Source organism: Diabrotica undecimpunctata, chromosome 5, assembly GCF_040954645.1.
Source record: "Diabrotica undecimpunctata isolate CICGRU chromosome 5, icDiaUnde3, whole genome shotgun sequence".
Taxonomy (NCBI): Eukaryota; Metazoa; Arthropoda; class Insecta; order Coleoptera; family Chrysomelidae; genus Diabrotica; species Diabrotica undecimpunctata.
The window spans coordinates 52,290,538-52,317,585 of NC_092807.1; the positions used below are offsets into that span (position 1 = coordinate 52,290,538).

The 27,048-nt window shown below is 34.4% G+C and overlaps 2 protein-coding genes across 2 annotated transcripts in view; one reads left to right on the top strand and one right to left on the bottom strand.

Moving 5' to 3' along the window:
* LOC140441317 (uncharacterized) overlaps positions 1–27,048 on the bottom strand; it is a 438,896-nt gene that overhangs the window by 382,347 nt on the left and 29,501 nt on the right. The gene's annotated exons all lie outside the window — the stretch shown is intronic.
* LOC140441316 (excitatory amino acid transporter-like) overlaps positions 1–27,048 on the top strand; it is a 114,647-nt gene that overhangs the window by 79,670 nt on the left and 7,929 nt on the right. The window contains exons 7-9 of the mRNA XM_072531961.1: positions 9,072–9,297; positions 15,257–15,391; positions 20,770–20,866. Coding sequence (XP_072388062.1) covers positions 9,072–9,297; positions 15,257–15,391; positions 20,770–20,866 — 458 coding nt within the window. The remainder of the gene's footprint in view (positions 1–9,071; positions 9,298–15,256; positions 15,392–20,769; positions 20,867–27,048) is intronic.

The following is a 27,048-nucleotide window of genomic DNA, read 5'->3' on the forward strand; positions in this document are numbered from 1 at the left end:
GAGAAGATTGGAAAATGATTGGGGAGGCCTATGTCCAAAGATGGACCGAAGAAGGCTAATTAGATAGATAGAAATCATATCCAAATACCATCGGTCTGAACTGACCTGTATAGAAGTAGAAGAGTCTACATTCAAAGCATTCACGCAAGGAACTGCACGAGATAGTGCATCAGGCACTAGATGATCTTTTCCTTTCCGGTGTATAACTTCAAAGTCATATGCTTGCAAACGCAGGGCCCAACGAGCAATTCTGCCTATGGGGTCTTTAATAAAAAACAACCACTTTAAAATAATGATCAATAACTACAAATTTAGAAGATTTTAGGTAAGACCTTACTTTCTCTACGGCAAATAGAATGGCGAGACATTCTTTTTCTGTGGTGGAATAATGCCTCTCAATTTTTGCCAGTAATTTGCTTAAGTAAGCTATAACGTATTCTTCATTTAGCCTTTGTGTATATCTTTTCGATCGAAGTTAAAATTATACAGTCGATTCCAAAAAAAAAAACTATATGAAAAAAATCATTTTTAAAATCAGAGCATTAAAAACATTTAAAATGATATTTTTGATTGATATTGATGATATTGATATTTCTCAAGTAAGATTTGTTGGACTGTGTTATCATTCCTGTTCCATACCGTGAAGTTAAACGTTTACTTTGTATTCGATTTCTTCCTTTGACGGAATATTTAGTTTTTTATTGACGCATATAAAATAAAAGTATTAAGGTATTCGCTTCGATGTGTAGTTACAGCAATCTGCTGATTCAGCTGTTGATTCATCTGATGTATCTTTATTTTGTTGCGTAAACACATTTCGACATAATGTCAGGACATTGATTAATTACTTTATTAATTAAATAGACTTCTCGGTTATTTGACACTCAAGAAAATTAATTTTTTCTCAGAAATAAATTTCGAATCTTGATAATTGCGTTTCGTTCTGTTTACTACCGTAAACGCAATACGTAGAATCAATTGCGGAGAGTATTGTATTTGTAACAATTTGATTCATGTAATGCATAAATCGATGTAGAAGTTCTTCCAAATAAACACTTTTTGACATGTTTTTAGAAGACATTCTATACATGCAGACCAAAAAAGCATCTGCGGTTTAGTACTCTTTCTATAGACCTGCTAAATAATTGAATATCCTTCCGAAATAAAAAAAAAATTATTAATTTGAACTTTTTACATATTTAGGTATATAATCGACTTCCGCTCATCCACTTAGTCGACACATTATTAATTTGATTGAAAACTTAGTTTATAAACTAGATCTCATGTAATATTTTTATTATTATAAACAGAAATATAATATTTCATTGTTACAATGTAAAGTAACCAGCAAGGAAACATACATATTTTCTTAGGAGCCGCCAATGATCAAATTAAAAATTTCCTAAAATGCATGATGGGCACATGATTTCGGCTACATTTCATCACTTAAGGCGCGTTATTTAGGATGAGTAATTTCATTTATTTAATTTGACAGACCATGGTACATTGTATCGGGAAGCTTACGTACTTCTACTTCTCCCGCTTAAAAGATATTGTAGCTTCACTATTTGTAAGAGTTAGATAGATCAAACAATGAAAAAAAAAAAGATGGTGTTGTCACTTAGTTCTACAGACTTCTTAGTATATGTTAATATATACGTCTATGATTTTGTAGTGTTTTTCTCTTACGCATCTTCGACTTGTAGAGTTGATCGACTTGAATGCTCAAGTAGACTGACGGGGATCTGCCTTGACTGTGTGTGTATGTGTGTGTGTGTGTGTGTGTGTGTTTATGTGTGTGAATGGGTTGCCTCCTGACTTGACGGGGATTTAACGATGATCCGATCGTCCCGTGACTGTTGGTTTGAATTAACCTTAATATAAACAAATACTAGGTACAATTTACTTCAGATTCATTTGTGTTCTGTCTTGTCCGATAACGTAATATTTATGGTACTGTTACGATAAATATACTGGCCTAACTTTTATGACTAATTATTCTGTTTTATTGTAGAAATTTCGGTGGAAGTCTAGATTCAAATTATGGTGAATTCTCCAACTTGATGTTCTCGACTATTCCAGTATATCAGGATTTCGTATATAAATACAACATTTTTATATGGAGAGGCAGTTAATAAAGAAGATTCGCGCTCGCGGTATTATTGTTACGCTCGCCTACTAATAAATTATTGTATATGTAGTGATAAATAAACTTATATAAATTATCGTGCCTTTTAATAAATTAAAGTAGGAACAATATAATAAATTAGTAAAGACATTATAAATTAAAGACATAACAATTAATAAATTCACAACAAATGGTGCCAGAAGTGAGATCGAACATAAATTAGACTTATAATAATAATACAAGTGAATATTTATAAATTGTGAAAATGACGACGATTTATGAGCTGACAGTGACTAATTTAAGAAGACATCTCGAAGACAGAGAATTAGCTTCTACCGGAAAAAAGGCTGAGTTAGTCCAACGACTAAAGAACGCTTTGCTAGAAGAAGGACTAGATCCAGAGACTTATATATTTGAAGATGCTGTTATCTCGTCGATTTCGAAATTAGAGAACAAAGTTTCTGACGATATTTCGAAGGTATCTTCTGATGTAGCCAAAGTTTCTGGTGACATCGCATCATTAGAGAACAAAGTTTCTGACGATATTTCGAAAGTTTCTTCTGATGTAGCCAAAGTTTCTGGTGATGTAGCCAAAGTTTCCGGCGACATCGCATCATTGGAGAACAAAGTATCCGGCGACATCGCTTCTTTAGAAAGCAAAGTTTCTAACGAGATTTCTTCTCTGGAAAGCAAAGTTTCTGCTAACATCTCTAAAGTCACTTCAGAGATATCTGCTCTTGACGATAGAGTGTCTTCGTTAAAAAACCAAGTTGCTGCCGATATGTTGGCCTTCGAAGAAAAGATTAAAGAGATGGAAAGGAAGATGGAGGAAACAGGGACAGCAGAGAGAGGAAACAATCCAATTACAGTGGAGACAAAAGAAGAAGAGACGAAATGTAAGTTGGAAACACGGCCGAAATTTGAAGGAAGTGGAGGTTCTGTCCATGTGAAAGTCCCAACTTTCGATGGAAAATCGTCATGGAACAACTACATGAAACAGTTCGAATCAGCCGCAAGAGCAAATGGATGGTCTGAAAAAGAAAAGGCGGTAAACCTGACTATCGCTCTTCGAGGAGATGCCTTAGATGTGCTTCAGACCATAGCCGTAGAGGAGACCGATGATTTCGAACAACTGAAGAAGAGGTTAAATATGCGATATGGCCACGAACATTTGGAGCATGTATATCAGTCACAGCTTAAAAATCGTAGACAGAAGAAAGATGAGGCTCTTCAAGAATATGAGGTAGATATTGCCAGATTAGTACGATATGCTTATCCAACAGCTCCAGAAGACATGATGGAAAAATTGGCTGTTCAAACGTTTATTGATGGTCTTCGTGATCATGAAATGCAGAGAACACTGCGATTAGCTCGTCACAAGACGCTGGTTGATGTCTTATCCGCCGCCCTCGAATACGAGTCAGCTACGCAGGCCTCTGGCGGGTACAGTAAAGTTAGGACTGTAAAAGAGGAAGGAGATGAAGATAAACTTGACCAGCTCGTTAATATGATGAAAAGCATGACATACAAGAAAACGAAGACCATCAGATGCTGGAATTGTGGCGAAATAGGACACGTACGAAGCTCCTGTAAGCACCCTAGGTACGACGCAAATCAAGAAACTCACCATCAGGAAAACTAGAACGGGTCAGCCTTAGGGGGGCAGCTTCGACCCAGAACTTTTCCAAAGACCCTCTCATACTAATAGCTTCTTTGAAATGTCGTGAAGATAGTGTATATGTAGATGGAGACATAAATGGTAAAAAGCATACGTTGTTGGTGGATACCGGAGCGACCAGAACCATTATACGCCCGACAGTTATAAACAGCCGAAAGAAACTGTTACCAACGAGGTTGCGACTTCGGACCGCTACAGGTGAAAATGCTAACATTCATGGAGAAATCCAGGTACAATTGGGAATTGGAGCAGAAAAGTTCGTCCATACTGTTATAGTTGCTGACATCGAAGAGGATGTTATATTAGGAATGGACGTAATGAATATGCATGGATTCCAATTGGATTTTAAGAATAAGGTAATCAAAGTTGGCAACGAAGAGGTATTTCTCCATCCACATAATGACAACACTGTGCAAGCAGCCATTACAGAAGATACAGTCGTGCCTGCGAGAAGCGAAACGATCATAGTAGCGCGACTACAGGGAATTGTAGACGAAGGGACACCTGTTATGATGGAGCCTTGGAACCACGACGATGAGGTTGGCCGTGGAATCATAATTGGAAAGGAATTGGTGACTTCGGCCAAAGAAATTCCTGTGAGACTTATCAATGTCAACGACTACCCAGTGACCATCAAGAAAGAGACAAAGGTAGGAACTTGTGTACCTGTGACATCCATAATCCGTCAGGCGACAACATCTGATAATTCCAACGACAAATTCGACCAAATGGTTGCAGTTGCAGGACAGTCTCTAAATCAGATGGAGAAAAGGAAATTAAGGGAATTTCTCCGGCAGTATCGTGATATTTTCGTACCGAAAGGAGGAAAGACGGGAAGAACTACCGTTGTTAAGCATAAAATTGATACTGGTAATGCTAAGCCAATTCGTCAAACAGCTCGACGATTACCACAGGCGAAGAGAGAGGAAGCTGAAACGATTGTTCAGGAAATGAAGAAAGACGGGGTGATAGAACCTTCTACGAGCCCATGGGTCTCTCCGGTGGTCCTGGTTAAGAAGAAAGACGGAACGACGAGGTTCTGTGTGGATTACCGTTTGCTGAACAACGTTACCAAGAAAGATAGTTATCCTCTGCCTCGGATCGATGACACATTGGACACATTGGCTGGAAGTAAATTGTTTTCTACTTTGGATTTGAAGTCTGGATACTGGCAGGTAGAAATGGACCCAGTAGATAAAGAAAAGACAGCCTTCACCACAGGATCTGGATTGTGGCAATTCAACGTTATGCCATTTGGACTTTGTAATGCTCCTGCGACATTTGAGAGGCTTATGGAAAATGTGTTGAGAGGGTTATCTTGGAAAACATGCCTGGTTTATTTAGATGACATAATCGTCTTGGGGGAGACATTCGAAGATCATTTGAGGAATTTAGAAAACGTTTTTAATCGACTTAAAGCTGCCCAATTGATGCTAAACCCCAAGAAGTGCCAGCTATTTCAAGGTAAAGTCAATTATCTGGGTCATATAGTCAGTAAAGAAGGAGTGGCCGTGGATAAGGGAAAAATCGATTCCATTAAGGAATGGCCAAAACCAACTGACAAACATCAAGTGAGAAGTTTTCTTGGACTATGTACTTACTACCGGAGGTTTATTAAGAAGTTTGCAGATATCGCTAAGCCATTAACGCGACTTACGGAGGAAGCAAGAGATTACCGCTGGGATACAGACTGCCAAAATGCCTTTGAGACCTTGAAAAAGCATTTAATAACAGCACCAATTTTAGGGTATCCACTGCCAGAAGGAGAGTTCATCTTAGATACAGATGCAAGTAATGTGGGAATTGGAGGAGTGCTGTCTCAGATTCAAGGAGGACAGGAACGAGTCCTCGGATATTTTAGTAAAGTTCTTTCAAAACCTGAGCGGAATTATTGCGTCACGAGAAGAGAACTTCTGGCAGTAGTGAAATCAGTAGAGCACTTCTATCAATACCTCTATGGAAGGAAGTTTTTAATCCGAACCGACCATGCCGCCCTTAAGTGGTTGATGCAGTTTAAGAATCCAGAGGGTCAGATAGCCAGGTGGATCGAACGACTCCAAGAATACGATTTTAAGATTGAGCACCGAGCCGGAGTTAGCCACAGAAACGCTGATTCTCTTTCCAGACGGCCATGCCCAGCAGAGTGTCCCCACTGCAACAAAACGGAATCCAAGGAAGCAGCAGTGCTAAGAACGACGATTGTCAACGACGACTGGACGCCTACTAAGATAAGGGAAGAACAAGAGAGAGATCCAGTTATAGAGAAAATCCGAAAATGGAAAGAGGAAAACCGTCGACCACCTTGGCAGGAAATATCAAACCTATGCTCAGTAGTTAAGACGTATTGGGCCCAGTGGGACTCATTTATCATCGAAGATGGCTTGCTCAAACGAGTCCTGGAAAATGATGACGGTTCAGAGAAAAGAAGACAGTTGGTGATTCCAAAGAGCAGAATAGCCGAAGTACTTCGTCAGTTACACGACAGTCCATCGGGAGGACATTTTGGTGTAAGGAAAACCCTTCAGCGAATTCGGGAACGGTTTTATTGGATGAACAGTTCCGACGACGTAAAAGACTGGTGTAAGAAATGTACTATTTGTGCTACGAGTAACGGGCCTCACCGGAAAAGGAGAGCTCCTATGAGACAATATAATGTTGGAAGCCCGTTTGAAAGAATAGCTTTGGACATTGCAGGGCCATTTCCAGAAAGTGAAAATGGGGGCAAGTACATGTTGGTAGTAATGGATTACTTCACTAAGTGGGTCGAGATTTACGCACTTCCAGACCAGAAGGCCGCCACCGTTGCAGATAAGTTGATCCAAGAATATATCAGCCGATTTGGAGTGCCTTTGGAGATCCATAGTGACCAAGGCAGGAACTTCGAAAGTGATCTATTCCAAGGAATATGTGATAGACTAGGCATGAAGAAAACAAGAACTACAGCATATCATCCGCAATCTGATGGTATGGTAGAACGGATGAATAGGACAGTTGGCAAATATTTGACAAAGATGGTGTCCGATCATCAGCGAGACTGGGACCAATACCTTCCGTTCTTCACAATGGCCTACAGATCTGCTGTTAACGAATCAACAGGCCAGACACCAGCGAAAGTCCTATTCGGACGCGAAATGCGACTACCTTGTGATCTAGAGTTTGGGTGTCGACCTGGAGAAGATGTAGCAGGTGAAGATTATGTGATCGAATTACGAAGAAGAATGGACGATGTACATGAGTTGGTCCGTTCCCACCTTCAGATCGCTAGCGACCGAATGAAGAAACGGTACGATACACAAGCCGAAAAGGGTTGCTTTAAGAAGAACGACAAAGTATGGCTGTATAATCCCAAGAAGCGAAAAGGTTGTTCTCCCAAATTGCAGCAGTTTTGGGAAGGTCCATACCTCATTATGGAGAAGATCAACGATGTCATCTACCGAATAAGCAAGATTCCGAGGGGAAAGCCGATGATAGTACACCATAACCGGTTGGCATCTTTCGAAGGTGACCACGACGTAGATGAAGAAGTGGAAGTAAACCAAGTCCAAGATGTGTCTGACCTCACGTTTGAGGAATTCATGGGTGCCTATGGAGGTACCGGTAAAGCGAGACATGGTGTTACCACTGAAGAAAAGCAAGATCTACTCTCTCTCCCCGATGACTACTCGCTGGCCCTTACCATCCCGGCCAGTATCAAAGACGCACCAGGGTTGGCATCCGTCTTTCGAAGGAAGTTTGGTCGAGTTGCAGAACTTCAATGCCAAGTGCCAGCTCCCGGTAAAACCTTGAAACTCCAAGATGCATCACGTTACCTTTTCTACCTGGTAACAAAAGACACTGCCCGTGACCAACCTACCTACCGAGATGTATGGGAAGCCTTACTTCAACTGAGAGGGCACGTACTAGAGTCCGACGTGCAAAAGTTAGCCATGCCAAAGTTGGAGTGCCGCCAATTAGATTGGAGGGTTATCCGAAATATGGTGGAGGAGATCTTTAAAGACACCGAAGTCCAGGTGTTAGTCTGTTGCAATCCGCATAGTTACTGGTGCGGAGAGAAAACCGTCCCTTGTCATTTTTATACAACTGGAAGTTGTAAAAGAGGGTCCAGTTGCCGATACCAGCATACAGTTCCGGTTCCAGTCCCGACAAGGTTCCAGGAGGAACCATCTTTTAAGAGGGGGGCAATGTTACGATAAATATACTGGCCTAACTTTTATGACTAATTATTCTGTTTTATTGTAGAAATTTCGGTGGAAGTCTAGATTCAAATTATGGTGAATTCTCCAACTTGATGTTCTCGACTATTCCAGTATATCAGGATTTCGTATATAAATACAACATTTTTATATGGAGAGGCAGTTAATAAAGAAGATTCGCGCTCGCGGTATTATTGTTACGCTCGCCTACTAATAAATTATTGTATATGTAGTGATAAATAAACTTATATAAATTATCGTGCCTTTTAATAAATTAAAGTAGGAACAATATAATAAATTAGTAAAGACATTATAAATTAAAGACATAACAATTAATAAATTCACAACAGTACTTATAGTCTACGGGAGAGTCCATGGGAGATTTTTAATAGGACATTTGACCCAGCATGAATAACATATAAATCAATACTAAAATATGTAACAACTTTAGAAACTATGCCGTAAATTATTATAGGTACAGGTGAGTCTCAGGTAAGATAAACTTACTACCCCAGGGGGTAAGTTTTTTTTGGTAAAACATTTTTGTACCGCATTCATAACTTATTGGTACCAGGAGCAGGGAAAATTTTTTATTTTCGGAAAACTTTTTCCCATTTTCGTTAATTTGCCACAGTACGGCATTCATTCACACCGTTTCGAATCGGTATAGAGATTAAATTTTTTGCAACGCCGTACATTTCAGCTGGATGAGAAATGTAAGGTGTAACCCTTTATTTGAACCCCCATGCTTTGTGTACCTATAAAAATTGGCGGCAAGTTGTTATTACATATTAATTGTAGTATTGATTTATATGTGATTCTTGCTGGGTCAAATGACCCATTAAAAATGAATCATTGGCTTGCAGGCTATTAAGTCTGTTTAATGAAGATTTTAAATTAAAAGAAGATAGAGATGTAATAATTTTAGCTTAATTCATTACTTCCATCATTCATTATTCTGTTATATAACCAATATACATATATCCTAAAACTGTACTAAAATCATTTTTAATAGTACGTAGGCCCTGGTGCATATTTCGCTCTTCATTTAATATTGAACGTAATATTTTAGGTACGGTAACGGCGTTTGCAACAGCTTCCGCAGCTGCTGCTTTGCCAGTTAACTTTAATATATTAGATAATGACTTAAAAATCCATTCTTCTATTACAAGATTCGTAATGCCAATCGGCACTAATATTAATATGGACGGAACCGCTTTATTTCTTGCATCTTCTACAGTATTTTTAGCACAAATGACGGGGTTTAATTTAGGAACTGGAACCGTTTTAACAATATGGTAAGTAATTGTTTCCTACTATGATATATCAAGATGAGATGTAAAGAAGTATTATTTTAAAAATATTCGTTTGTTTTCATTATTAAAAAATAGTTATTTCGATAACCAGAATAATGAATTCGGGATTTTAGATGTATATTATGCCGTCTCTATACATCTAATTACCAATAGCGGCTCGATTATTGGCTCACAGTGTTTCTAGGTAATTATTCGAATCATTGTGACAATCGTATTAACTTTTACCAATTCGACAATACTATCTTTTTATGCAGCCTTAACATGCAATATATTTATTTAAGATTTGACATTATGGGACGTAAAAAATTAATTATGTAATTCAATAATTATATCTATGCTCCCTTACTGCGTATCCGAATATGAGCCAACTCAAGTTAATTTCTATAAACAGCAGTTCACTCTCTCTTGAGTACCTACCCCTTTTATGTTATCCGCTTAAAAGTTTGTGTAATTAAAATTAGTTAAATTTATTAAGACAGCTCTATCCTTGATGGATAATAATTTAAAATCAATTAGTGAAAACCGTTTACCTAAAATTTATTACCTACCTCTTCTAGCCTCTCTGATAACTGTAATCATCAGAACGAGTCTTGTTGGTTTCGCAAGTACAGTCAATTTCTAGTTTTACAAATCATACTGACCTTTGGAAATTGTATGTTCAACGGAATACAGATCTTACATATTGTCACTTTATAAAAACAAGCTATAGGCTGAGAATGCCAAACGTCTAAACTCATCCCAGTATCTCCACTTATATAAACACTATAATAGTGTATTTTACAAAGTGTAATCGTATTGTTAGGATTACAATCACTTACTTAATCCATAAAAAAACAGATTTAAACAAGTATAGCTGATTTATAAAAATATTTGGGCTTATTGAGTTTGACAGTCGTTGCCCCTTATATATATATATATATATATATATATATATATATATATATATATATATATATATATATATATATATATATATATATATATATATATATATATATATATATATATATATATATATATATATATATATATATAAGGGGCAACGACTGTCAAACTCAATAAGCCCAAATATTTTTATAAATCAGCTATACTTGTTTAAATCTGTTTTTTTATGGATTAAGTAAGTGATTGTAATCCTAACAATACGATTACACTTTGTAAAATACACTATTATAGTGTTTATATAACAGAATGAAACAAAGTTTTGTTTTTTTATTGGAATACCTTGTATATTAAACCATTTTTGTATTTGTAAATGTATTTTTTAAAAATATGAAGAGTTTGTATGAGGTTTTATAGGCCTAAAGTTATTAATTTTTGAAATATTTACACATTTCTTGAGAAAACGGTAATATTTAAAGGGTTGTGGATATTCCATGGTAATAAAAATGTAAATAATATTCAAAAGATTTTTTAGTGGGGTGGTATTTTTAAATAACTTAATATCGTTGATATCCAGCCGTATAATGTACAGTGTGATCACTATTTAAAAATACAATATTTTCTTATCTTTAAACGGAGCACCCTGTATAGTAGTATTGTATTTTGTAGAAAGCATCACAACCTTTCTTTTGGTATTACATACCTGGTTCGTTTACAGTATGTTTCGTTTTGTAGATAGAACTATATATTTTATGTTTTTGCAAATTTTTTAATAAATTATTTGTACCAACCGAAATATAACAAACAATAATTATAAGAATATAATCTAATTTTATAAACAAATTAAAATATTAAAGATTAAAAAAAACGTATGATAGTAAAAATTAGTTGAATTGATCACTCACAAAACTCATCACGTTACAAAATAATATTTACCATACTAATAAAGGTAATGAATATCCATTTAATTATTAAATAAATAAATAACCAATTTTAAAATCTACTTTAGTAATTTTGAGGAAATAATTGAATTTATGATCATTTTGCTAAATCGCTGTTGGCGTGAAAAAGGGGACAAGTCAATTTTTTATAAAAACGGAATTAACTCAAATATAGGTTAAAAAAAAGTAGGTTTTAATGGTGTGTAAAAGGAGACTAGTCAATGTAGCTGGATTTGTATGTAAAGTTGATTGTTCCAAAAGAGGCACTTACAAAATAGTACATAAAGTTTAGTGTAAAAAGGGATATGTTAACATATTCCTTTTGGCACTGCCCATATCGGTATTTCTCTTAGTGAATAATGAGACAACTTGCAACTTGACTTGTCCCCTTATTCACGGTTAGCTTTTAATGTAACTAGTAACCAACTTAACACACATAACCTATAAATTAGTATGCAACACGAGTCATAGTTGTGATTATTATTGCAAAATAAAAATATTTGTTTAAATTTAGTAATACCAATATAATAAGTAAAAATTAAAAAATGTCTAGAGGAAAACAAATTCTAAATATGCTTAATGCCGATGGTAAGTAAAACCATAATTTATTTTCCACTGGTAGTTGTACAATATTTTTACTGTAATCTAGAATTATCCAGTTGTTTCTAGGGATAATAGGGGACAGAATAAATAAAACAAATGGGATATTGTTTTACAAATAAACAAGAGAATGTTCGTATATATTGTTCAGATAAGGAAACTGTATTAGAAAATTGCAATAAAAGATGTACAAGTACATGTACAAGTAGATGTACATGTACATGTACAAGTAATAAATAATTTTATTAAAAATAGATACACGTAATACAAACTATGGAAGAAATATGAACAAAAACAAAATGCTCATTTAGTGTCGTTCTTTTGTTGTTTGCTAATAAAAATTGTATTAACTAATTTTATTTTGTTGCATTTTAGAGCGCCATGCCAGAGATGAGTCTGAGATGTCCTACGCCAGTGGCGTTGCTGCATAACTTCCAGATGAAATTCAGGATCTATTAGATTTTTCATCAGATGATAGTATTGCGGATCCAAATTTTGTCCCTGCGCAGGATGAAAAATATAATAGCTTTGCCGAGGACAGCGATATAGTAGAAAGAAAAAAAGAAGAGCCAATTCAGAAGATATAAATAATACTGCAGTGGACAAATATAACTTAGATGGGCAAGTCCATGAGAAAGTTAAAAAACGCACGAACAAAGAAACGAGAAAAATGAGACAAGAGAGACGAAAAAAACGAAATTTTGGTAAGGCGTATGTTAGAACTAAATGCAAGAACTAAAATTATGTAGAAATAAGTGCAAGGAAAAAATAAAGGACGAAGTTCGCTTGCAACTTTTTAAAGAATTCTGGGAAATGGGAAGCTACAATCGTAGGTTAGAATATATAGCTTCTCTCATGGATGTTAAAAACAAGAGTTCTATGCGAATTAGGTGTTCTGACCCAAGCAAACAACGGTACCGACAGCATACCATAATTTATCATTTCCCTCTTCATGGCGTTCGTTGTGTTGTTTGCAAGGACTGTTTTGTGAAAACTTATAATATTAGTAAGAAATTCATAGAAGTTATAGTAGCGAAAAAATGTTCTCAAATATCAGGCGTAATGACATTAGACCAACGAGGATATCATGAAAATCGGAAGCAGGTATCAGATGATGAAAAAATAAGGGCAAGGGATCACATTTTATTTATCCCCTTATATAAAAAAAAGTCACTATACAAGAATGCAGTCATCGAGGAAATATTTACCTTCAAACTACACACTCACTGCTATTTATGAAGCTTACAAGAAGATGTACCCAGATAATTTTATTAATCGTAAAATGTACGAAAACATATTTCACAGCTTTAACATCAGTATAAAGAAATCTAAGAAAGACACATGCGGTAAATGTGACAAATTAAAAATGAAAATTACTATGTACAAGAATGAGGATGAAATAAAACTAGAAGAGTTAAACGAACACCATTTAAAAGCTGATCAAGGATATAAAAACAAAGAAGACGATAAATTTCTTATTACTTTTACTTTTGATCAAATTCAAATTTTGATTCAAAACTATTACTTTTGATCTCCAGCAATGCCTGCCAACACCAGACCTCCAAAGTGGTGAGTCGTTTTGACAGAGTCAATTGTGGACATTTAATCTTACAGTTCACGACTAAGGATAACTCACAAACCCCCTGCTATTTATGGCATAAATCCTTAGCAAAACGGGGCGAAAATGAAATTAATTCCTGCCTATATCAATACCTAACAAAAGATTTAGATCCTAAAGTTAAACACCTAGCAATGTATTCAGACTGGTGTCCTGGCCAGAATAAGAACAGGTTCATAACAGCAGCTTGTTTAACTGCTTTACAATGCTCTGCAAATTTAAAAATTATTGAACACAAGTTGAAGTATTGAAGTTTTTAATACTAGGTCATACACATATGGAGTGCGATATGGATCATAGTTTAATAGAAAAAAAAAGAAAAAATTTAGTAGTCAAATAGAACATCCACATGATTATGCTCAACTAATTCGGCAGGTAGGGAGTAAACGTCAATTTTTAGTTACAGAAATGCAGCGCTGTGCGTTTCTTAATTTTGGTGGCTTATTTAATTCTGTATTAGTTAACCGCAAAACTGATACTCAAAATAACCAGATAAACTGGAGACAATTTCGTTGGTTACGGTATAAAAAATCTAACCAGTTTCAATATAAGTTGTCCTTTGACAAAGAAGAACCTTTTAAGACCGTAGATTTAGAAAAGAGAGGAAGAGCAGATATAAATTTATTTCCCAAGAACGCATATAACAAGCCTGTGCCGATAACAATAGAAAAGAAAAAGCAGCTGATAGAGTTACTGTCGTATATATCAGAATCACTGTGGGACTTTTACAAAAATCTGCCCACAGGTAAAGACTCAGCTGATGTGCTCCCGGATTCATCAACTTCTGACGACGATTAAAAGTTTGAAGTATCTTTTAGCTAGATCTGTATGCATAAGTAATTTATGTTTAATGTTTTTAGTATATAAATACATGTAGCACTATACAAGTAAGCTTGTATTAACGTAATAAAATTTTCCATTATCCTGTTTTATCATTATTATGTTCAATTACAAAGGGGATAAGTCATGTGAGTATTTGTGAAAAACAAGGTAAGTCAAACAAATATCGTTTTAAACATATTTTTTTCCCAAATACTCAGCAAAAAAATGTTAGGCCATGTTGGAAAAGTACATGTAAAAACAAATTTCAAGTAGATTATCATTCAAAACATCTGTAAAAAAACATCATTTTTTTGTAAAATTTTAAATAGTGTTTTACTCGTTTTCACATTTTATGACTTGTTCCTGTTTTCACGCGCAATAGCGAAATGTAAGTTAAATTGTATTTTCGAGAAAGGTCAAAATATTTATTAAAATATATATAGTATCTACTTGTGTCACAAAAACTGTTAATTGCTGGACATTACATTTGTATTGGACGAAAGCCTTACGAAACTGTTTACTAGCTTTAAAGTGAATAATCAAAGATATCCACGAAGAAGACATCCTACCAAAAAAACTTTTTAATCGCCTCGTTCCTTTGGGCAATGTGCAATATTTAAAACTATTAATATCAAAGACGGTTTTAGAGATGGGAATGAATTTCGAGTAATGGTACATTTAATACCTATAGAATTCATAATATATAAATACGCGCCAATTGAACAATAATACAGAGTTAAATGCAACAAAAAAGAACAAAAAAAAACAAATTTCTTTGGTTATGATATTTTCTACAAAATACAATACTATTATACAGGATGTTCCGTTAAAAAATGAGAAAATTCTGTATTTGAAGATCTTTGTCTATGCTTCTTCCTCTTTCTTCGAAAAAGACATCTACTTTATAATTATATGCGATTATACAGGTTCAGTCAAAACAACGGAATGAACCAAAGTTGTCTTTTTTTAAATAGAACGCTTTAAATAGTAGACCATTTTTTAATATACTTTTTAATTTGTATTTTTATATTTAATATATGTATATATATCACTTAAACCATATGACAAAAATTTTTAGGTTAACATCAACGATTATGTCGTTCTCTTCAGCAAGTGTACCTAGTGCAGCATTAGTGCTTGTTTTGATGATTGTCACTTCAATGGGGATTTCCACAAAAGATTTACCTTTATTATTTGCTATTGACTGGTTGGTGTGAGTATTTTTAAATGTTATTAATAACTATTTCAATGTTAAATGAATCTAAGCATATTTTAAATTCATCGGGGTACGCCAACTAAATACAGCCTCTTCCTCGTTTCTTTATGAAATCTACTATTTGTTATTTCGAGTATATTTAATAATATTTAGGTGCTTCCTCAATCTGATTCATTTTATATCTTCCATTTCTTGCTCTATTGTCGATCATTATTTATCCAATATCGGATCTTTAACACATTAACTCACACCCTGTTTAGATGTGAGTTAAATATTGTGTAGATTATTGAGGTTCTACGCTCTGTCGAATGACTACTTCACAGTTTATAGATTATTGATACGAATATCTATTTTTACATGGCCTTAGTCAGATTACTAGAGTTAGCCTGGTGTTCTAGCTACATGAAAAATAATTAATATCGTAATAGCCTACAAAATAAGATAAAAGTTTGATACTGTGTTTATATGATAGAAGTGTTTGTTATCTGGTACAAACTTGGATAAAATACATGCGGTGTTAGTTGAGTTACTTTTAAGACGAAGTCATGTTATAACCATCAATAAAGAAACACATATATTTAGCCATGTTTATAAATTTCTTGTTAAAAAAATTAATTACTGACAAAATTCGACACAATTCGGTTAATACAGTGACCTATTTTGTACGCATCATTTTTGAGTCGCAAAAGGTTCCCGTAGAAAAAGTGCGCTTCGGTAAATCACAATTTTATTAACTGCTTCGGTATCTAATTACTGTACGTATACTTTGCTAAAAGAAGTAAAAGTGATTCGGTAATTAGTTATATGCGGACGCTAGTGCTTTGATATTTAATTGCGGGACATATCGGCTACAAAAAAGAAAAAAGTATTTCGGGAATTAAATTCGGACCTTTGTGGTGTATTTCATTTAAACAATAAGTGGCTTAGGCCTAATTACTGGACTTTGTACTCTTAAGAGCTTCAGTATTAATTACTGGACTACACGTGTTTATAACTTCTGTTTTGTTGAACACTCGGAAGTGATTTAGTGTCAATTTGTTCCAAAGTTATTTAATGCAGTGTCTGCAGAAAGTAAGGTCCTGAAGGAATTTTACTCAAATTTGGCAAGTACTTTCCAATTTTATGCACGCAAAACCATTTGGTAATTTGCGTTCGATGCAAAATAGAGACCTTGACGAACATTTGATTTCAATGCCCTTCACATTTTGATGTTAAAAATGGCATCGGCGTAAATGCTTTTATTAGTGCCGTAGAAAATTTTAAAGATTGCGCATTAGTGTCAGACGAAAACGCGTTTCGAAGAATCGTAACGCTTTTTGATGATTTTGCTGCTAAATGGTATCTAGGTGTTAAAGACACTGTATCTATATAAGAAGAACTCGTTAAGCTTTTAAGAATTACGTTTGGTCCAAAAAAACCGGCATATCGTGTTTATCGCGAACTATTTGCTGACTAACAACATAGAAATACAACAGTTGACGTTTTCGTTTGTAAATGTAGAGCCATAATTGCACAATTAAAACCAGGTAGTCTTACGGAATCAGTTCGATTAGACATGGTGTACGGATTATTGCACAAAGGTATTGGAGAAAAGATTTCTCGAGAATCAGAAAGTTGAAAATGTCTTTGACCAATCTAGTTTTAAGGAGGAGAAAGCCTCCCACAATTGTGAATCGCATCAAAAACGATTGCGTTGTAGTCATTGTCATATTTCCGGCCATTCTAAGGAAGATTGTCAAAATTACTTGCTCAATAATGTAAAGATCGAGCTGCATCTACTTCGAAAGCAATTTCCGGTTCTTCGCGTACGGTTAGTGATACCGTCGGAGCAACTGCTTCGAAATTACCGTACGAAATTACCGCTTAATCAACACTCTTTAACTTATTACGGTTGTGGTAAACCAGGTTTCATCAGAGCAAACTGTCCCAATTTGTAGCCATACGAAAGCATTCTCGTTAGATTTCTGTGCCATAGATACATTTATTTCACCTCAACTTAGACCGGTTTTACGCATCAACATATTAGGTTATGAAGATCAAGGTGTAATCGACACAGATGTCAAACAAAGTGTAGCTGGCATAACTTTATACATCATTTTGAAAAATAAAGGTCAAACGTTTAAGTCAGAACAAATTTTTGTAAAATTTGCTTCTTCTTCCTACTTTGTAAATAGGCAAAATGCATGTTTTACTTCGGTTTTTAGCCTCAATTGACGTTGTCTGACCATCTTTTCCTCGGTCGTCCCAATGATCTTCTTCCATTTGGCGATTTGTCTCTTGCTATGCGTGCTATTCTATTTTCTGTCATTGTTTCGATGTGTTGATTCCATTCTACTTTTCTTCTTTTGGTCCACGCGTTTATTTCCTCTATACCACATCTCGTTCGTATTTCCTCACTCCTTACTCTGTCTTTTAGAGTTTGGTTTGTTATTTTTTGTAAGACTTTCATTTCTGTTGTTTCCAGTAGTCTTTGTGTTTTCGCCGTATCTGCTCTTGTTTCCGCTGTGTACGTCATTATCGGTCTTATTGTTGATTTATATATCCTGGTTTTCGTTTCCGTTGTGAGGTATTTGTTTCTCCAGATTGTGTTGTTGAGACATCCTGCTGCTCTGTTTGCCATGTTCACTTGTTTTTTTACTTCTTCTTCCACTTTTCCGTAGCTTGACAGTTTTATTCCCCAAGTATTCAGTTTCCATCACTTGTTCTATTATTTTGTTATTTACGACTAGTTTACATCGTCTCGGTTCCGCTGATATCACTATCGCTTTAGTTTTCTCTGTTGAGATCTTCATGTTGTATATGAGCGCCGTATCTTCGAATTCTTTAATTAATCTTTGTAGGTCATCTTCATTTTCGGCTGTTATTATGGCTGTAAAATTTGCTGATGGTGTTAATAACAGCGAATAAGTGCTGACAACGCTAGTTGATGTACAAATAAGAGATAAAATGGTGCCTAATAAGTTTATAGTCGTACCTAAAGCACCTAATAAAACTCTTCTTGGTATTTTTTGACCAATGCAGAAATAGCGTTAGATTTGCATAATAAGGAATGGTATTTTGCAAATGAAAGCATGCGACAGCAGTTGTTCTTTGAAGCCAAGTGTACAGAACCTACTGAAATTTATTGCTGTGAAAATTTAAGAAACGATGCTAGCTGAACATGAAAGAGCTTCACTCGATGACTGTTTAGAAAGTAGGAAGAATACCTTCAGTATATGGGGGGAGAGCCTACAGCGTATGCATAGCATCGCATTAACACTGGAAATAGTGCACCAATCGCACTGCCAGCATACCGCATGTCACCTGCAAATAATGAAGTACTTAAAACCAAGTTAGATACACTGGATAAAAACGTTGTGTGTGATTTGCGTACTATCCAGCTCATTTGATGAATATTTAAATTATCTTAAGTCTACATCAGCTTAATGTTCGGGCATCAAAAAAAGTGCGTGGTTGCTCGCGGAAAAGTAAAATATTTAGGAGATTTGATAACTCCTCAAGGAATTCCCGTTGATCCGGATAAAACTGCTCCTATATCAGAACGGTTACATCCGAGAAACGTTAAGGAAGTGCAACTTTTCCTTCAGACGGCTAGTTGGTTTCGTCGATTTATAAATAATTTCGCGGATATATATATATATATATATATATATATATATATATATATATATATATATATATATATATGTGTATATATATATATATATATATATATATAAACCCTTAAGCGATTTAACTAAGAAAAGTAAGCCATGGAAGTGGACGCAAGTGGAATAGAACTCCTTAGAAATTGTTTTCCAATTTTACGGCAAGCAGATGAAAATCATGGAGTAATTGCGCTGCCAAGCACAACTACTTCACTTCAGAAACAGAAGCTTTAGCTGTTGTTTGGACCTTAGAAAAATTTACAAGTTATATTGAAGGTACTAAAATAACTCTGCAGACTGATCACCAACCTCTTAAGTGCCTGCTAAGCCTAAAATCTCCTACAGGAAGGTTGGCAAGATGAGCACTATTGGTCCAAGGCTATGACTTAACCATCGATTATCTGCCCGGCAAACGTAACATGGTAGCCAATACACTTTCTAGACCACCATGTAAACAAAATGATGTAGTGTGCTGCGTGATATGTGAAGTGGGTGTAACAATTGAAAAACCCAGATGTTGCCAAAATAATCCAATAATTCGAAGACCCAAGTTCGAATGAATATGTAAAATGGACAGATCGTGCATACTTGCCCAAACAAGAAGTACTCTTACCGTTACTCGTCGGAAGAAGACGAAGAGGTTCGGTTAGTAGTACCCACACATGAGCGTGAAGCCATTATGAAGGAATATCATGATGCACCAACCGCTGGTCATTATTTATACTGGACATTTAACATTTCCAAACACTTGCCATCGACCTATTTGGAACGTTACCTAAAAGATCCAAAGGTGAACGTTGGATTTTGATAGTCAAAGACACATGTACTAAGTGGATGGAGATATTTGTCTTAACTACAGCACTCCGCACAATGCACTATGAAGCTTATTGACGAGCTATTCTTATGATTTGGTCCGAAGAATTATCAGTGATAATGGTGTGCAACTCATGTCTGACGTAATGCAATTTCGAAGGTTGGATTCAGCTTTTATAAATTGTATTATACATATTTTTGTTAAATATTTTCTTTTGAAATAAATATAGATGATAGCAGTTCGACTCACTCGAAGCTCTCACCATTCTACACGTATTTCAACTTTTAAGTTTCATCATGAAGACTGTGTGAGTAGGTAGTTATTTACTTAGTACATTGTTAGTAAAATAATGCACCAATAAATGCTAATAGCGACCGCTAACGAGGTAAAATGAAGTCAGTGACCAGATCTATTATCGATTTCCTGAAAGAGGTCATTCATTTTTGCCATGCGATCGCAAATTTGCTTTGAGTGAAAAGGAAAAACTGAGTCACATATCTTTATGGCAAGAACATCAAAAACGTTTTCTGTTGGCAATTTCATTCGAAGTATGATAGGGGACTTTCAAGTAATAATCATTTAAATAACAATTTATAGGTAAAATTACAACCCGTTTCATTAAAATCGTTTTTATCGTCTTCTGTGAAATCACCGGTTTGGCAACACTTGGTGCCACCCCTAGATCTCCCTTATATACTTATTCTTAATTGTTTCCTATTTTGTCACTCCACGCATCCATTATAAATGATTTTCTCAGATGTAAGCAAAAAATAACGATAATTATATAGACGATATTTATATATGAACATAAACAGATTTTTACTTTTTCTTTTTTTATAACAGATATCATCTGTGATAATGAAAATTTCAATACAACATTTTCTAGTTTTAAAAATAAATTATTAATTTTTCAGCGATCGACTAAGAACTACTAGTAATATGTTGGGTGATTGTTATACCGTAGCAATTGTAGAAAAATTATCAAAGAAAGAACTATTGGAGTGTACATTGGTATGTATACATATAATTTAATTTAATTTAATTAGATGAATTCAATTTTTAACTAAATCGGTTACGTCGATATTATTTTAGACTACATAGAATGAGCGATATTTATTTATGAGGATTTTACTCGACGCAAGAATTGTAGGAATCTAGGTGTCGAAAGATAATTATGCGTATTATAATGTATGGAGAAATTTATTATATGCCACAAAGCATGTGGGTCAACTACTGCAACCCAGGTGTTCTCAGGTACCCCTACCACCACCACACTCCCAGTCAAGAAGTGACACACTTTCCCTCAAGGCCCATCCACTGTTCTCCCACGGAAACCAACCAAGGGGGGAGTCCACAACTTTCAATTGCGTATATACAAATATACAATCAAGTAAAATACCACAAACCTATGTAATCAAAGTAAACTACAAAATTTTCAAAACCAACAACCTCCTTGGCCCCAACCTCGCATCTGTTAGTCACACACTTCTTACAAAGGTGGCCAAACTAGACATTTTAGCTACCAAACAAAATCTCGGATTAATCACCATGTAATAATATCTCCTCCGCCGCACTAAACCCGATCCCATACCGCAAAAAACCTCGAATTCTTCACAAAATGGAGCGTTTACATCTCACACCGCTCCAAACCTAACCTCGTTTCAGTTTTCGTCTTACTTTACTCGTACCAATATTTATATACGTATACAATCGAGCACGCCCCCTCAAGCATTTGCCAACAAGGCAGCTATATCTGAATATATCAAAGTCTTCTACCTTCTTGTATGTAGGCCTTAAAGCCTGTTTGTTCTTCAATATTAGCCTCTTAAATTGTTTAAATTATCGCATCATCTTTTTCTTGGTCTGCCAATACTGCCAAGGGCTAAACAGTATTCGATAGAGAAAGGCACTCAAAAAATTCACTCGATTGTATGGAAAGGTGTTACTCTTGATGAAATATACGTATTTTTGGCAATGAATATATATATATATATATATATATATATATATATATATATAATTATTTTTTGGGCCAAAAATATTTTGTTACGATGTCATGAGTCGAAACAGGTTCTTCTCAATTTTAAAATGTTTACGATTAGCTCTTCGAATGCATTTGGAGAGCTGAATCTCAGCATCTCAGAGAAAACTGTATGAATCTAATAAACCCGGGAGAAATCATGGCGATAGATGAATGCCTACTATTATATAAGAGACGCCTTCATTTTAGACAGTTTATAAAAACCAAAAGGTTGCGTTTTGGCTTGAAACTTTTTTGTCTCTGATCCCGTTTCGTGGCTACACTTTTAATTTTTCATTATACATTGGAAAGGACGTTTATACAATAGACCATATCCCTAATACAGAGCATCTAACTATGTCAGAAAAGGTTGTCGTTTACTTGTTTCAAACTTTGTTGGATGAGGGAAGAGAAATTATCCTTGATAACTGGTACATGTCATTACGTCTAGCGGATTTTCTCCTTCGACGAAATACTTATGTTAGTGGTACGATTCGTGTCAACAGGGGAGTGCCAAGAGCTCACTCAAATTCCACTTGAGACATTTCAATCTTGTTCTAATAGAAAGGGCGACATTCTGATGGTACGTTTCAAAGATAAAAGAGACGTGTATGTACTAACTACAAAACTTACAGCAGGATTTATCGAAAAAGAACGTTATCAAGCTAGAACCAGCATGAATATATCAGTCCTAAAACCTGAACAGGTTGAACACAACAACCAACACATGGGAGCAGTGGATGCTATAGATCAAGATATTGAGCCCTACGATATTACTAAAAAAAGGTACACGTGGTTCAAAAAAGTTGGTTTTTGAAAAACGCAAAAATGTTTTATACAATTGCGCATAACAAATTAGTTTAGTGTATTTTGAGAAACAGTTAGTGAATGACTTACTTCAAAAACATTCAGAGTCTTACCAAAAACTGAAAATAGTTTATAAGAATTCGGCTAAAGAAAAATCTCATAAGCACGTTATGGCTTCGCAGTCAAAAGAAGAAGGAACAAGACGAAAGAGAAAGTGTTGTAAAGTATGTTACGCAAATGAGAAGAAACGGAACCTAACATCAAATTTTTACATGATGTGTCCTGATTTTCCATCTTTTTGTTCAAATGAGCATTTCAATGTATTTCATGGGTATGAATAAATAACTTTATTTAGCTAATTTACCTAAAATTTATTTGTATTAGAAAATTTGTTCATTTCCTGCCTTCATGAAACAGTTGAAAAATTATTTTATTTCTCATTTCTACGCCACTGGTCAATAAGCTTTTGTATAAAAATGTGTAAAACTAACACAAAAATATGGAATCGCATCCAAAATACTTGTATATAACAAAAATGTAATGCAAGGCAGGCATTTTTTATTTATTTATAATATTTGTTTTTATATGGGTTGTCGCTTAGTGCGGCGCCTATGGTAAATTAATACTTTTTTAAATAATAAAAAATGTTCTCCAAAGCACCAAAAATTTAAACGGACCACGCAAAACGATGTTTTAAAAAAGTTGTATTCTTCGCTAAATCTGTTATAATACCCTGCAACTCATCTGTAAGCCTGGTAGCGAAGGGGTTAAGTGCATACCAATTACAACAGAAGTTTTCACTTCAATGTAAAGTTTTCTGAAAGATTTCTCTTGACGATTGCTTAAATGCACTTATGTAGGTCGGTTTAATATAAAGAATTTTTATAATTTTTTCTTACGGAAAATTGTTTTCAGTTCCAAATTTGAATGAATAATAGGTATATTCGGAATATTTGAATGGGTGATTGGAAAAAGGATAACATTCCTGTGAACCATGCTTTTAAAAAATATAAAAAAACTGTTTTGCGCCGAAGCCGATAGTTTTACTAAAAACATTTCTATTGAACATATTTCTATTACACCTGGACGAGGTACATTTAATGCCGAAGTACTAACAGTTTATACCTATTAGGTAAGTAGTTATTGATATTTGAAAGTACAAAAATCTTATCCTGTTTCCACTCAAAATCGAAAACGTGAGTAAGACAAAATAAAACATGGCATTTATATTCTTTTTAGTCTTTCGGGTCACTAGGATTTGTAAGTATATCATCATAGAAGGCCCTGTAGTCTTCTGGTATATAATGTATTATTTTAGAAATATCTTCTAACTTCTTGGAGTTGACAGGAAGTTTATCGTTGTATGCTTTCGAAATGGAAAGGTTTACATTATCTTGTTTCTTCATATTAAAAAGACCATAGGTGAAACCATCAATGAATTCAGTGAACAAATGACTATTTTTTTTCAATATCTTTGTCAGTATTTTTAAAATATTGTGGCCATCAGCCTTTGAAATCCAGTATCTCGGTATTTGTTAGCCGTTTTATTTGGAACTTATTATTGGTCCTTTTCTTGAAAGACGCAATGATTTCTTTGTATTGATCAGGAGAATAAATCCTTTTAATTTTTTTAAAGAGCGCTTAATAACTGAGAAGTTTCTGTCACAATACAAAAAACTATTGCCTCGAATTGGAAAATACTGATGGATTTCTTGAAATTTACCATTCACGGTCAGTGCAGTAAACAACCTGATTAAAGTGTGATTACGGTTTTGTCCTGCGGATGCATCACTAAAGACATGCAAGATTTTTACTTATTCAGGAATATGTTCGGTAATGAAGTCCAAAACCGACGTACTGAATTTATTGGAGCCTCGCTGAGCATCTCCCTCTGTGTATGTGTAGAACATCGATATATCATTGCCAATGCTATGGACATTAAAAACATAATATCAAAGTTTGCGTAAATTAAACATTTCTTGACACGTTTTTTACATTGCGCGGATAAACGATAACATTCCAGTAATATGATCCTTTTTCCGCTCAACAATAATGTTTTTATATAAAGGCGACCGGCGATTTGATCGTTTTTGCGATTAGCAGATAGAAGACACCAATATTCATAAAATGGCTATCTCACTTTAATTCTCCATATTTTTGGAATGTTATCCTTTTTCCAATCACCCATTCATTTGAATATTCAGTGTGTTCAAATCTCTTTAACATAAAAGTATTTATTTATAGTCGACACGTAATTTCGTGAGAAAATTTATAGGAACCAGAACGGGTAAAATACTAGAAAATGGCAACAATGTCAGAGTGGTCACTACTTTATTGAACAGTGGCGTAGATATCTAATTTTTAATTAAATAACAGTTTTTACTTTTATTTAATTTTATTTAAGAAAAAGTTTCATTTTCTATAAAGTTTAAATAAAAAATATTGGTGTTGTTAACTTCTGTGATATATCTAGGAAGAGATAACACTAATCGACTCGGCTAAATAGAACTTATTGTAAAATAACAATACCTATAAAAAATTGTTAATAAAAGTAATTATCACATACAATTAAACAAATGTTTTATGTACAAGTATTTAAGTATACAAACGTTTTAATAACACAACTGCTCATAAGTGTTAAAACTTATGATCACATTTTATCCCTGATAACTTAGTTATTGTAATAAAAAAAATAGAGAATTCATTTTTTAAATTATATACAATTATATACATTTTCCACTGCGATTACATGTTTGATTACACTTGTCCAGTTGGTTGCTGTGATCTTTGTGACTTCTCTTCTAATGAACTGGAGAGCAGTAGACAAAAATTTAGGAGCCACGTTTCTTCTTCTTCTATTTCCTTTAAGTTGTGTCCATATTAACTCTATTGGGTTCAATTTACAATAGTAAGGAGGAAGTACGATTGTAAATTGTAATACTGGGCATACCAAGCACGGTATGCCCATTACTGCGAGTACAGTTATCAACAACATATTCCTTCTGGTACTGTCTACTGTAAACAACCTCCAACAATTGTTTTTTACTATATGATGCCTCAAAGTACAAATCTTTCTCAAATAAAAATTCTTGAATTTGTAATTTGTTTCAAGTAATATTTGAAATTTTCTCATTAATCTTGAATAATATGATACATTGTCCATGATAATCACACTATCTTTAGGTAATCTCGGAAGAAGAGGTTCTTCAAACCATGATTCAAAAATTAAACTTTACATATCCTCATGATAACCTAGAGACGCGTTGTAATATTTTTTTGCAGATATTAATAATACATCATCGATCCATATATTTTCTCAACCGCAGTGTAAAATTATAATTCTCTGTCCTGTCATGAGTATCACACTAGGTCTCATCTAAATAAATAACATTTCGTTTCATTTTTTGATACTAAGTTATCTATCTGATAGAAATGTTTCTTAAAGAAATAATTATTCTAGTACTTTTCATTATGGCACTTGTCTAAAGTTTTGTACTTAAAATTATTGGCTTTAAGAAATAATCGAAGTGTTGTTGCTGAATATAAGAGAATATCCTTTCGAACCAGTTCACTTCGAAGGCTTTCAATAGTTGAAAAAATATTAGCCGCATCCATTTTGTATATTGTTCTGATTATAGGTTCCTTTAGGTGCGGTTTTATTTGTGTGAATTTGCACAATCCTTTCTCCTCTGTCTAGAAGATGTTTCTCCTATAGTCTTGTAGCAGATTGCTTTGGACACTCTGATAAATACGTTTCTACAATTGCTTCTGATTTAGACAATTTAGAACACAATCCTTCATAAACATGTTTCAGCATATGTTTGGATGGTATCATCAGAGAGGTAATGAAAATGTCGCTTACATTTTACTACACGGCTTTGTAAAAATATTCCAATTGATTACAGGGTTCCACTGGCTCTTCAGCTGCAGAATTATTATCACACCACGGGTGCCACATATCAAAAGTATTTTAGTAAAATTATAAAGTTTACTGTTCTTTTACATATTTTTACGTACTTCCGTTCTTTGTGAGTTTTATAAAAACTAACTTCTGTTTTTTTTTTTTTTCAAAAAAACATTAAACGTTTACATCTATGGTTCCTGAGTTGAACTTTTTTTATACTTCATTTCCAATATATATATATATATAATTCTGGAAGAAGAGATTTTTCAATCCATGATTCACAAAAAATCCCTCCACCCTCCATATCCTCATGATAATCTAGATTCACGTCATTTTTTTTGCAGATATTAATAATAAATCGTCGATGCATCCATTTTCTACACCGCAGTATAAAATTATAATTCTGTCCTTTATTGGGCGGTACTGAATTAGAACACTTTTTGTTATTATTCGTCCAACTTT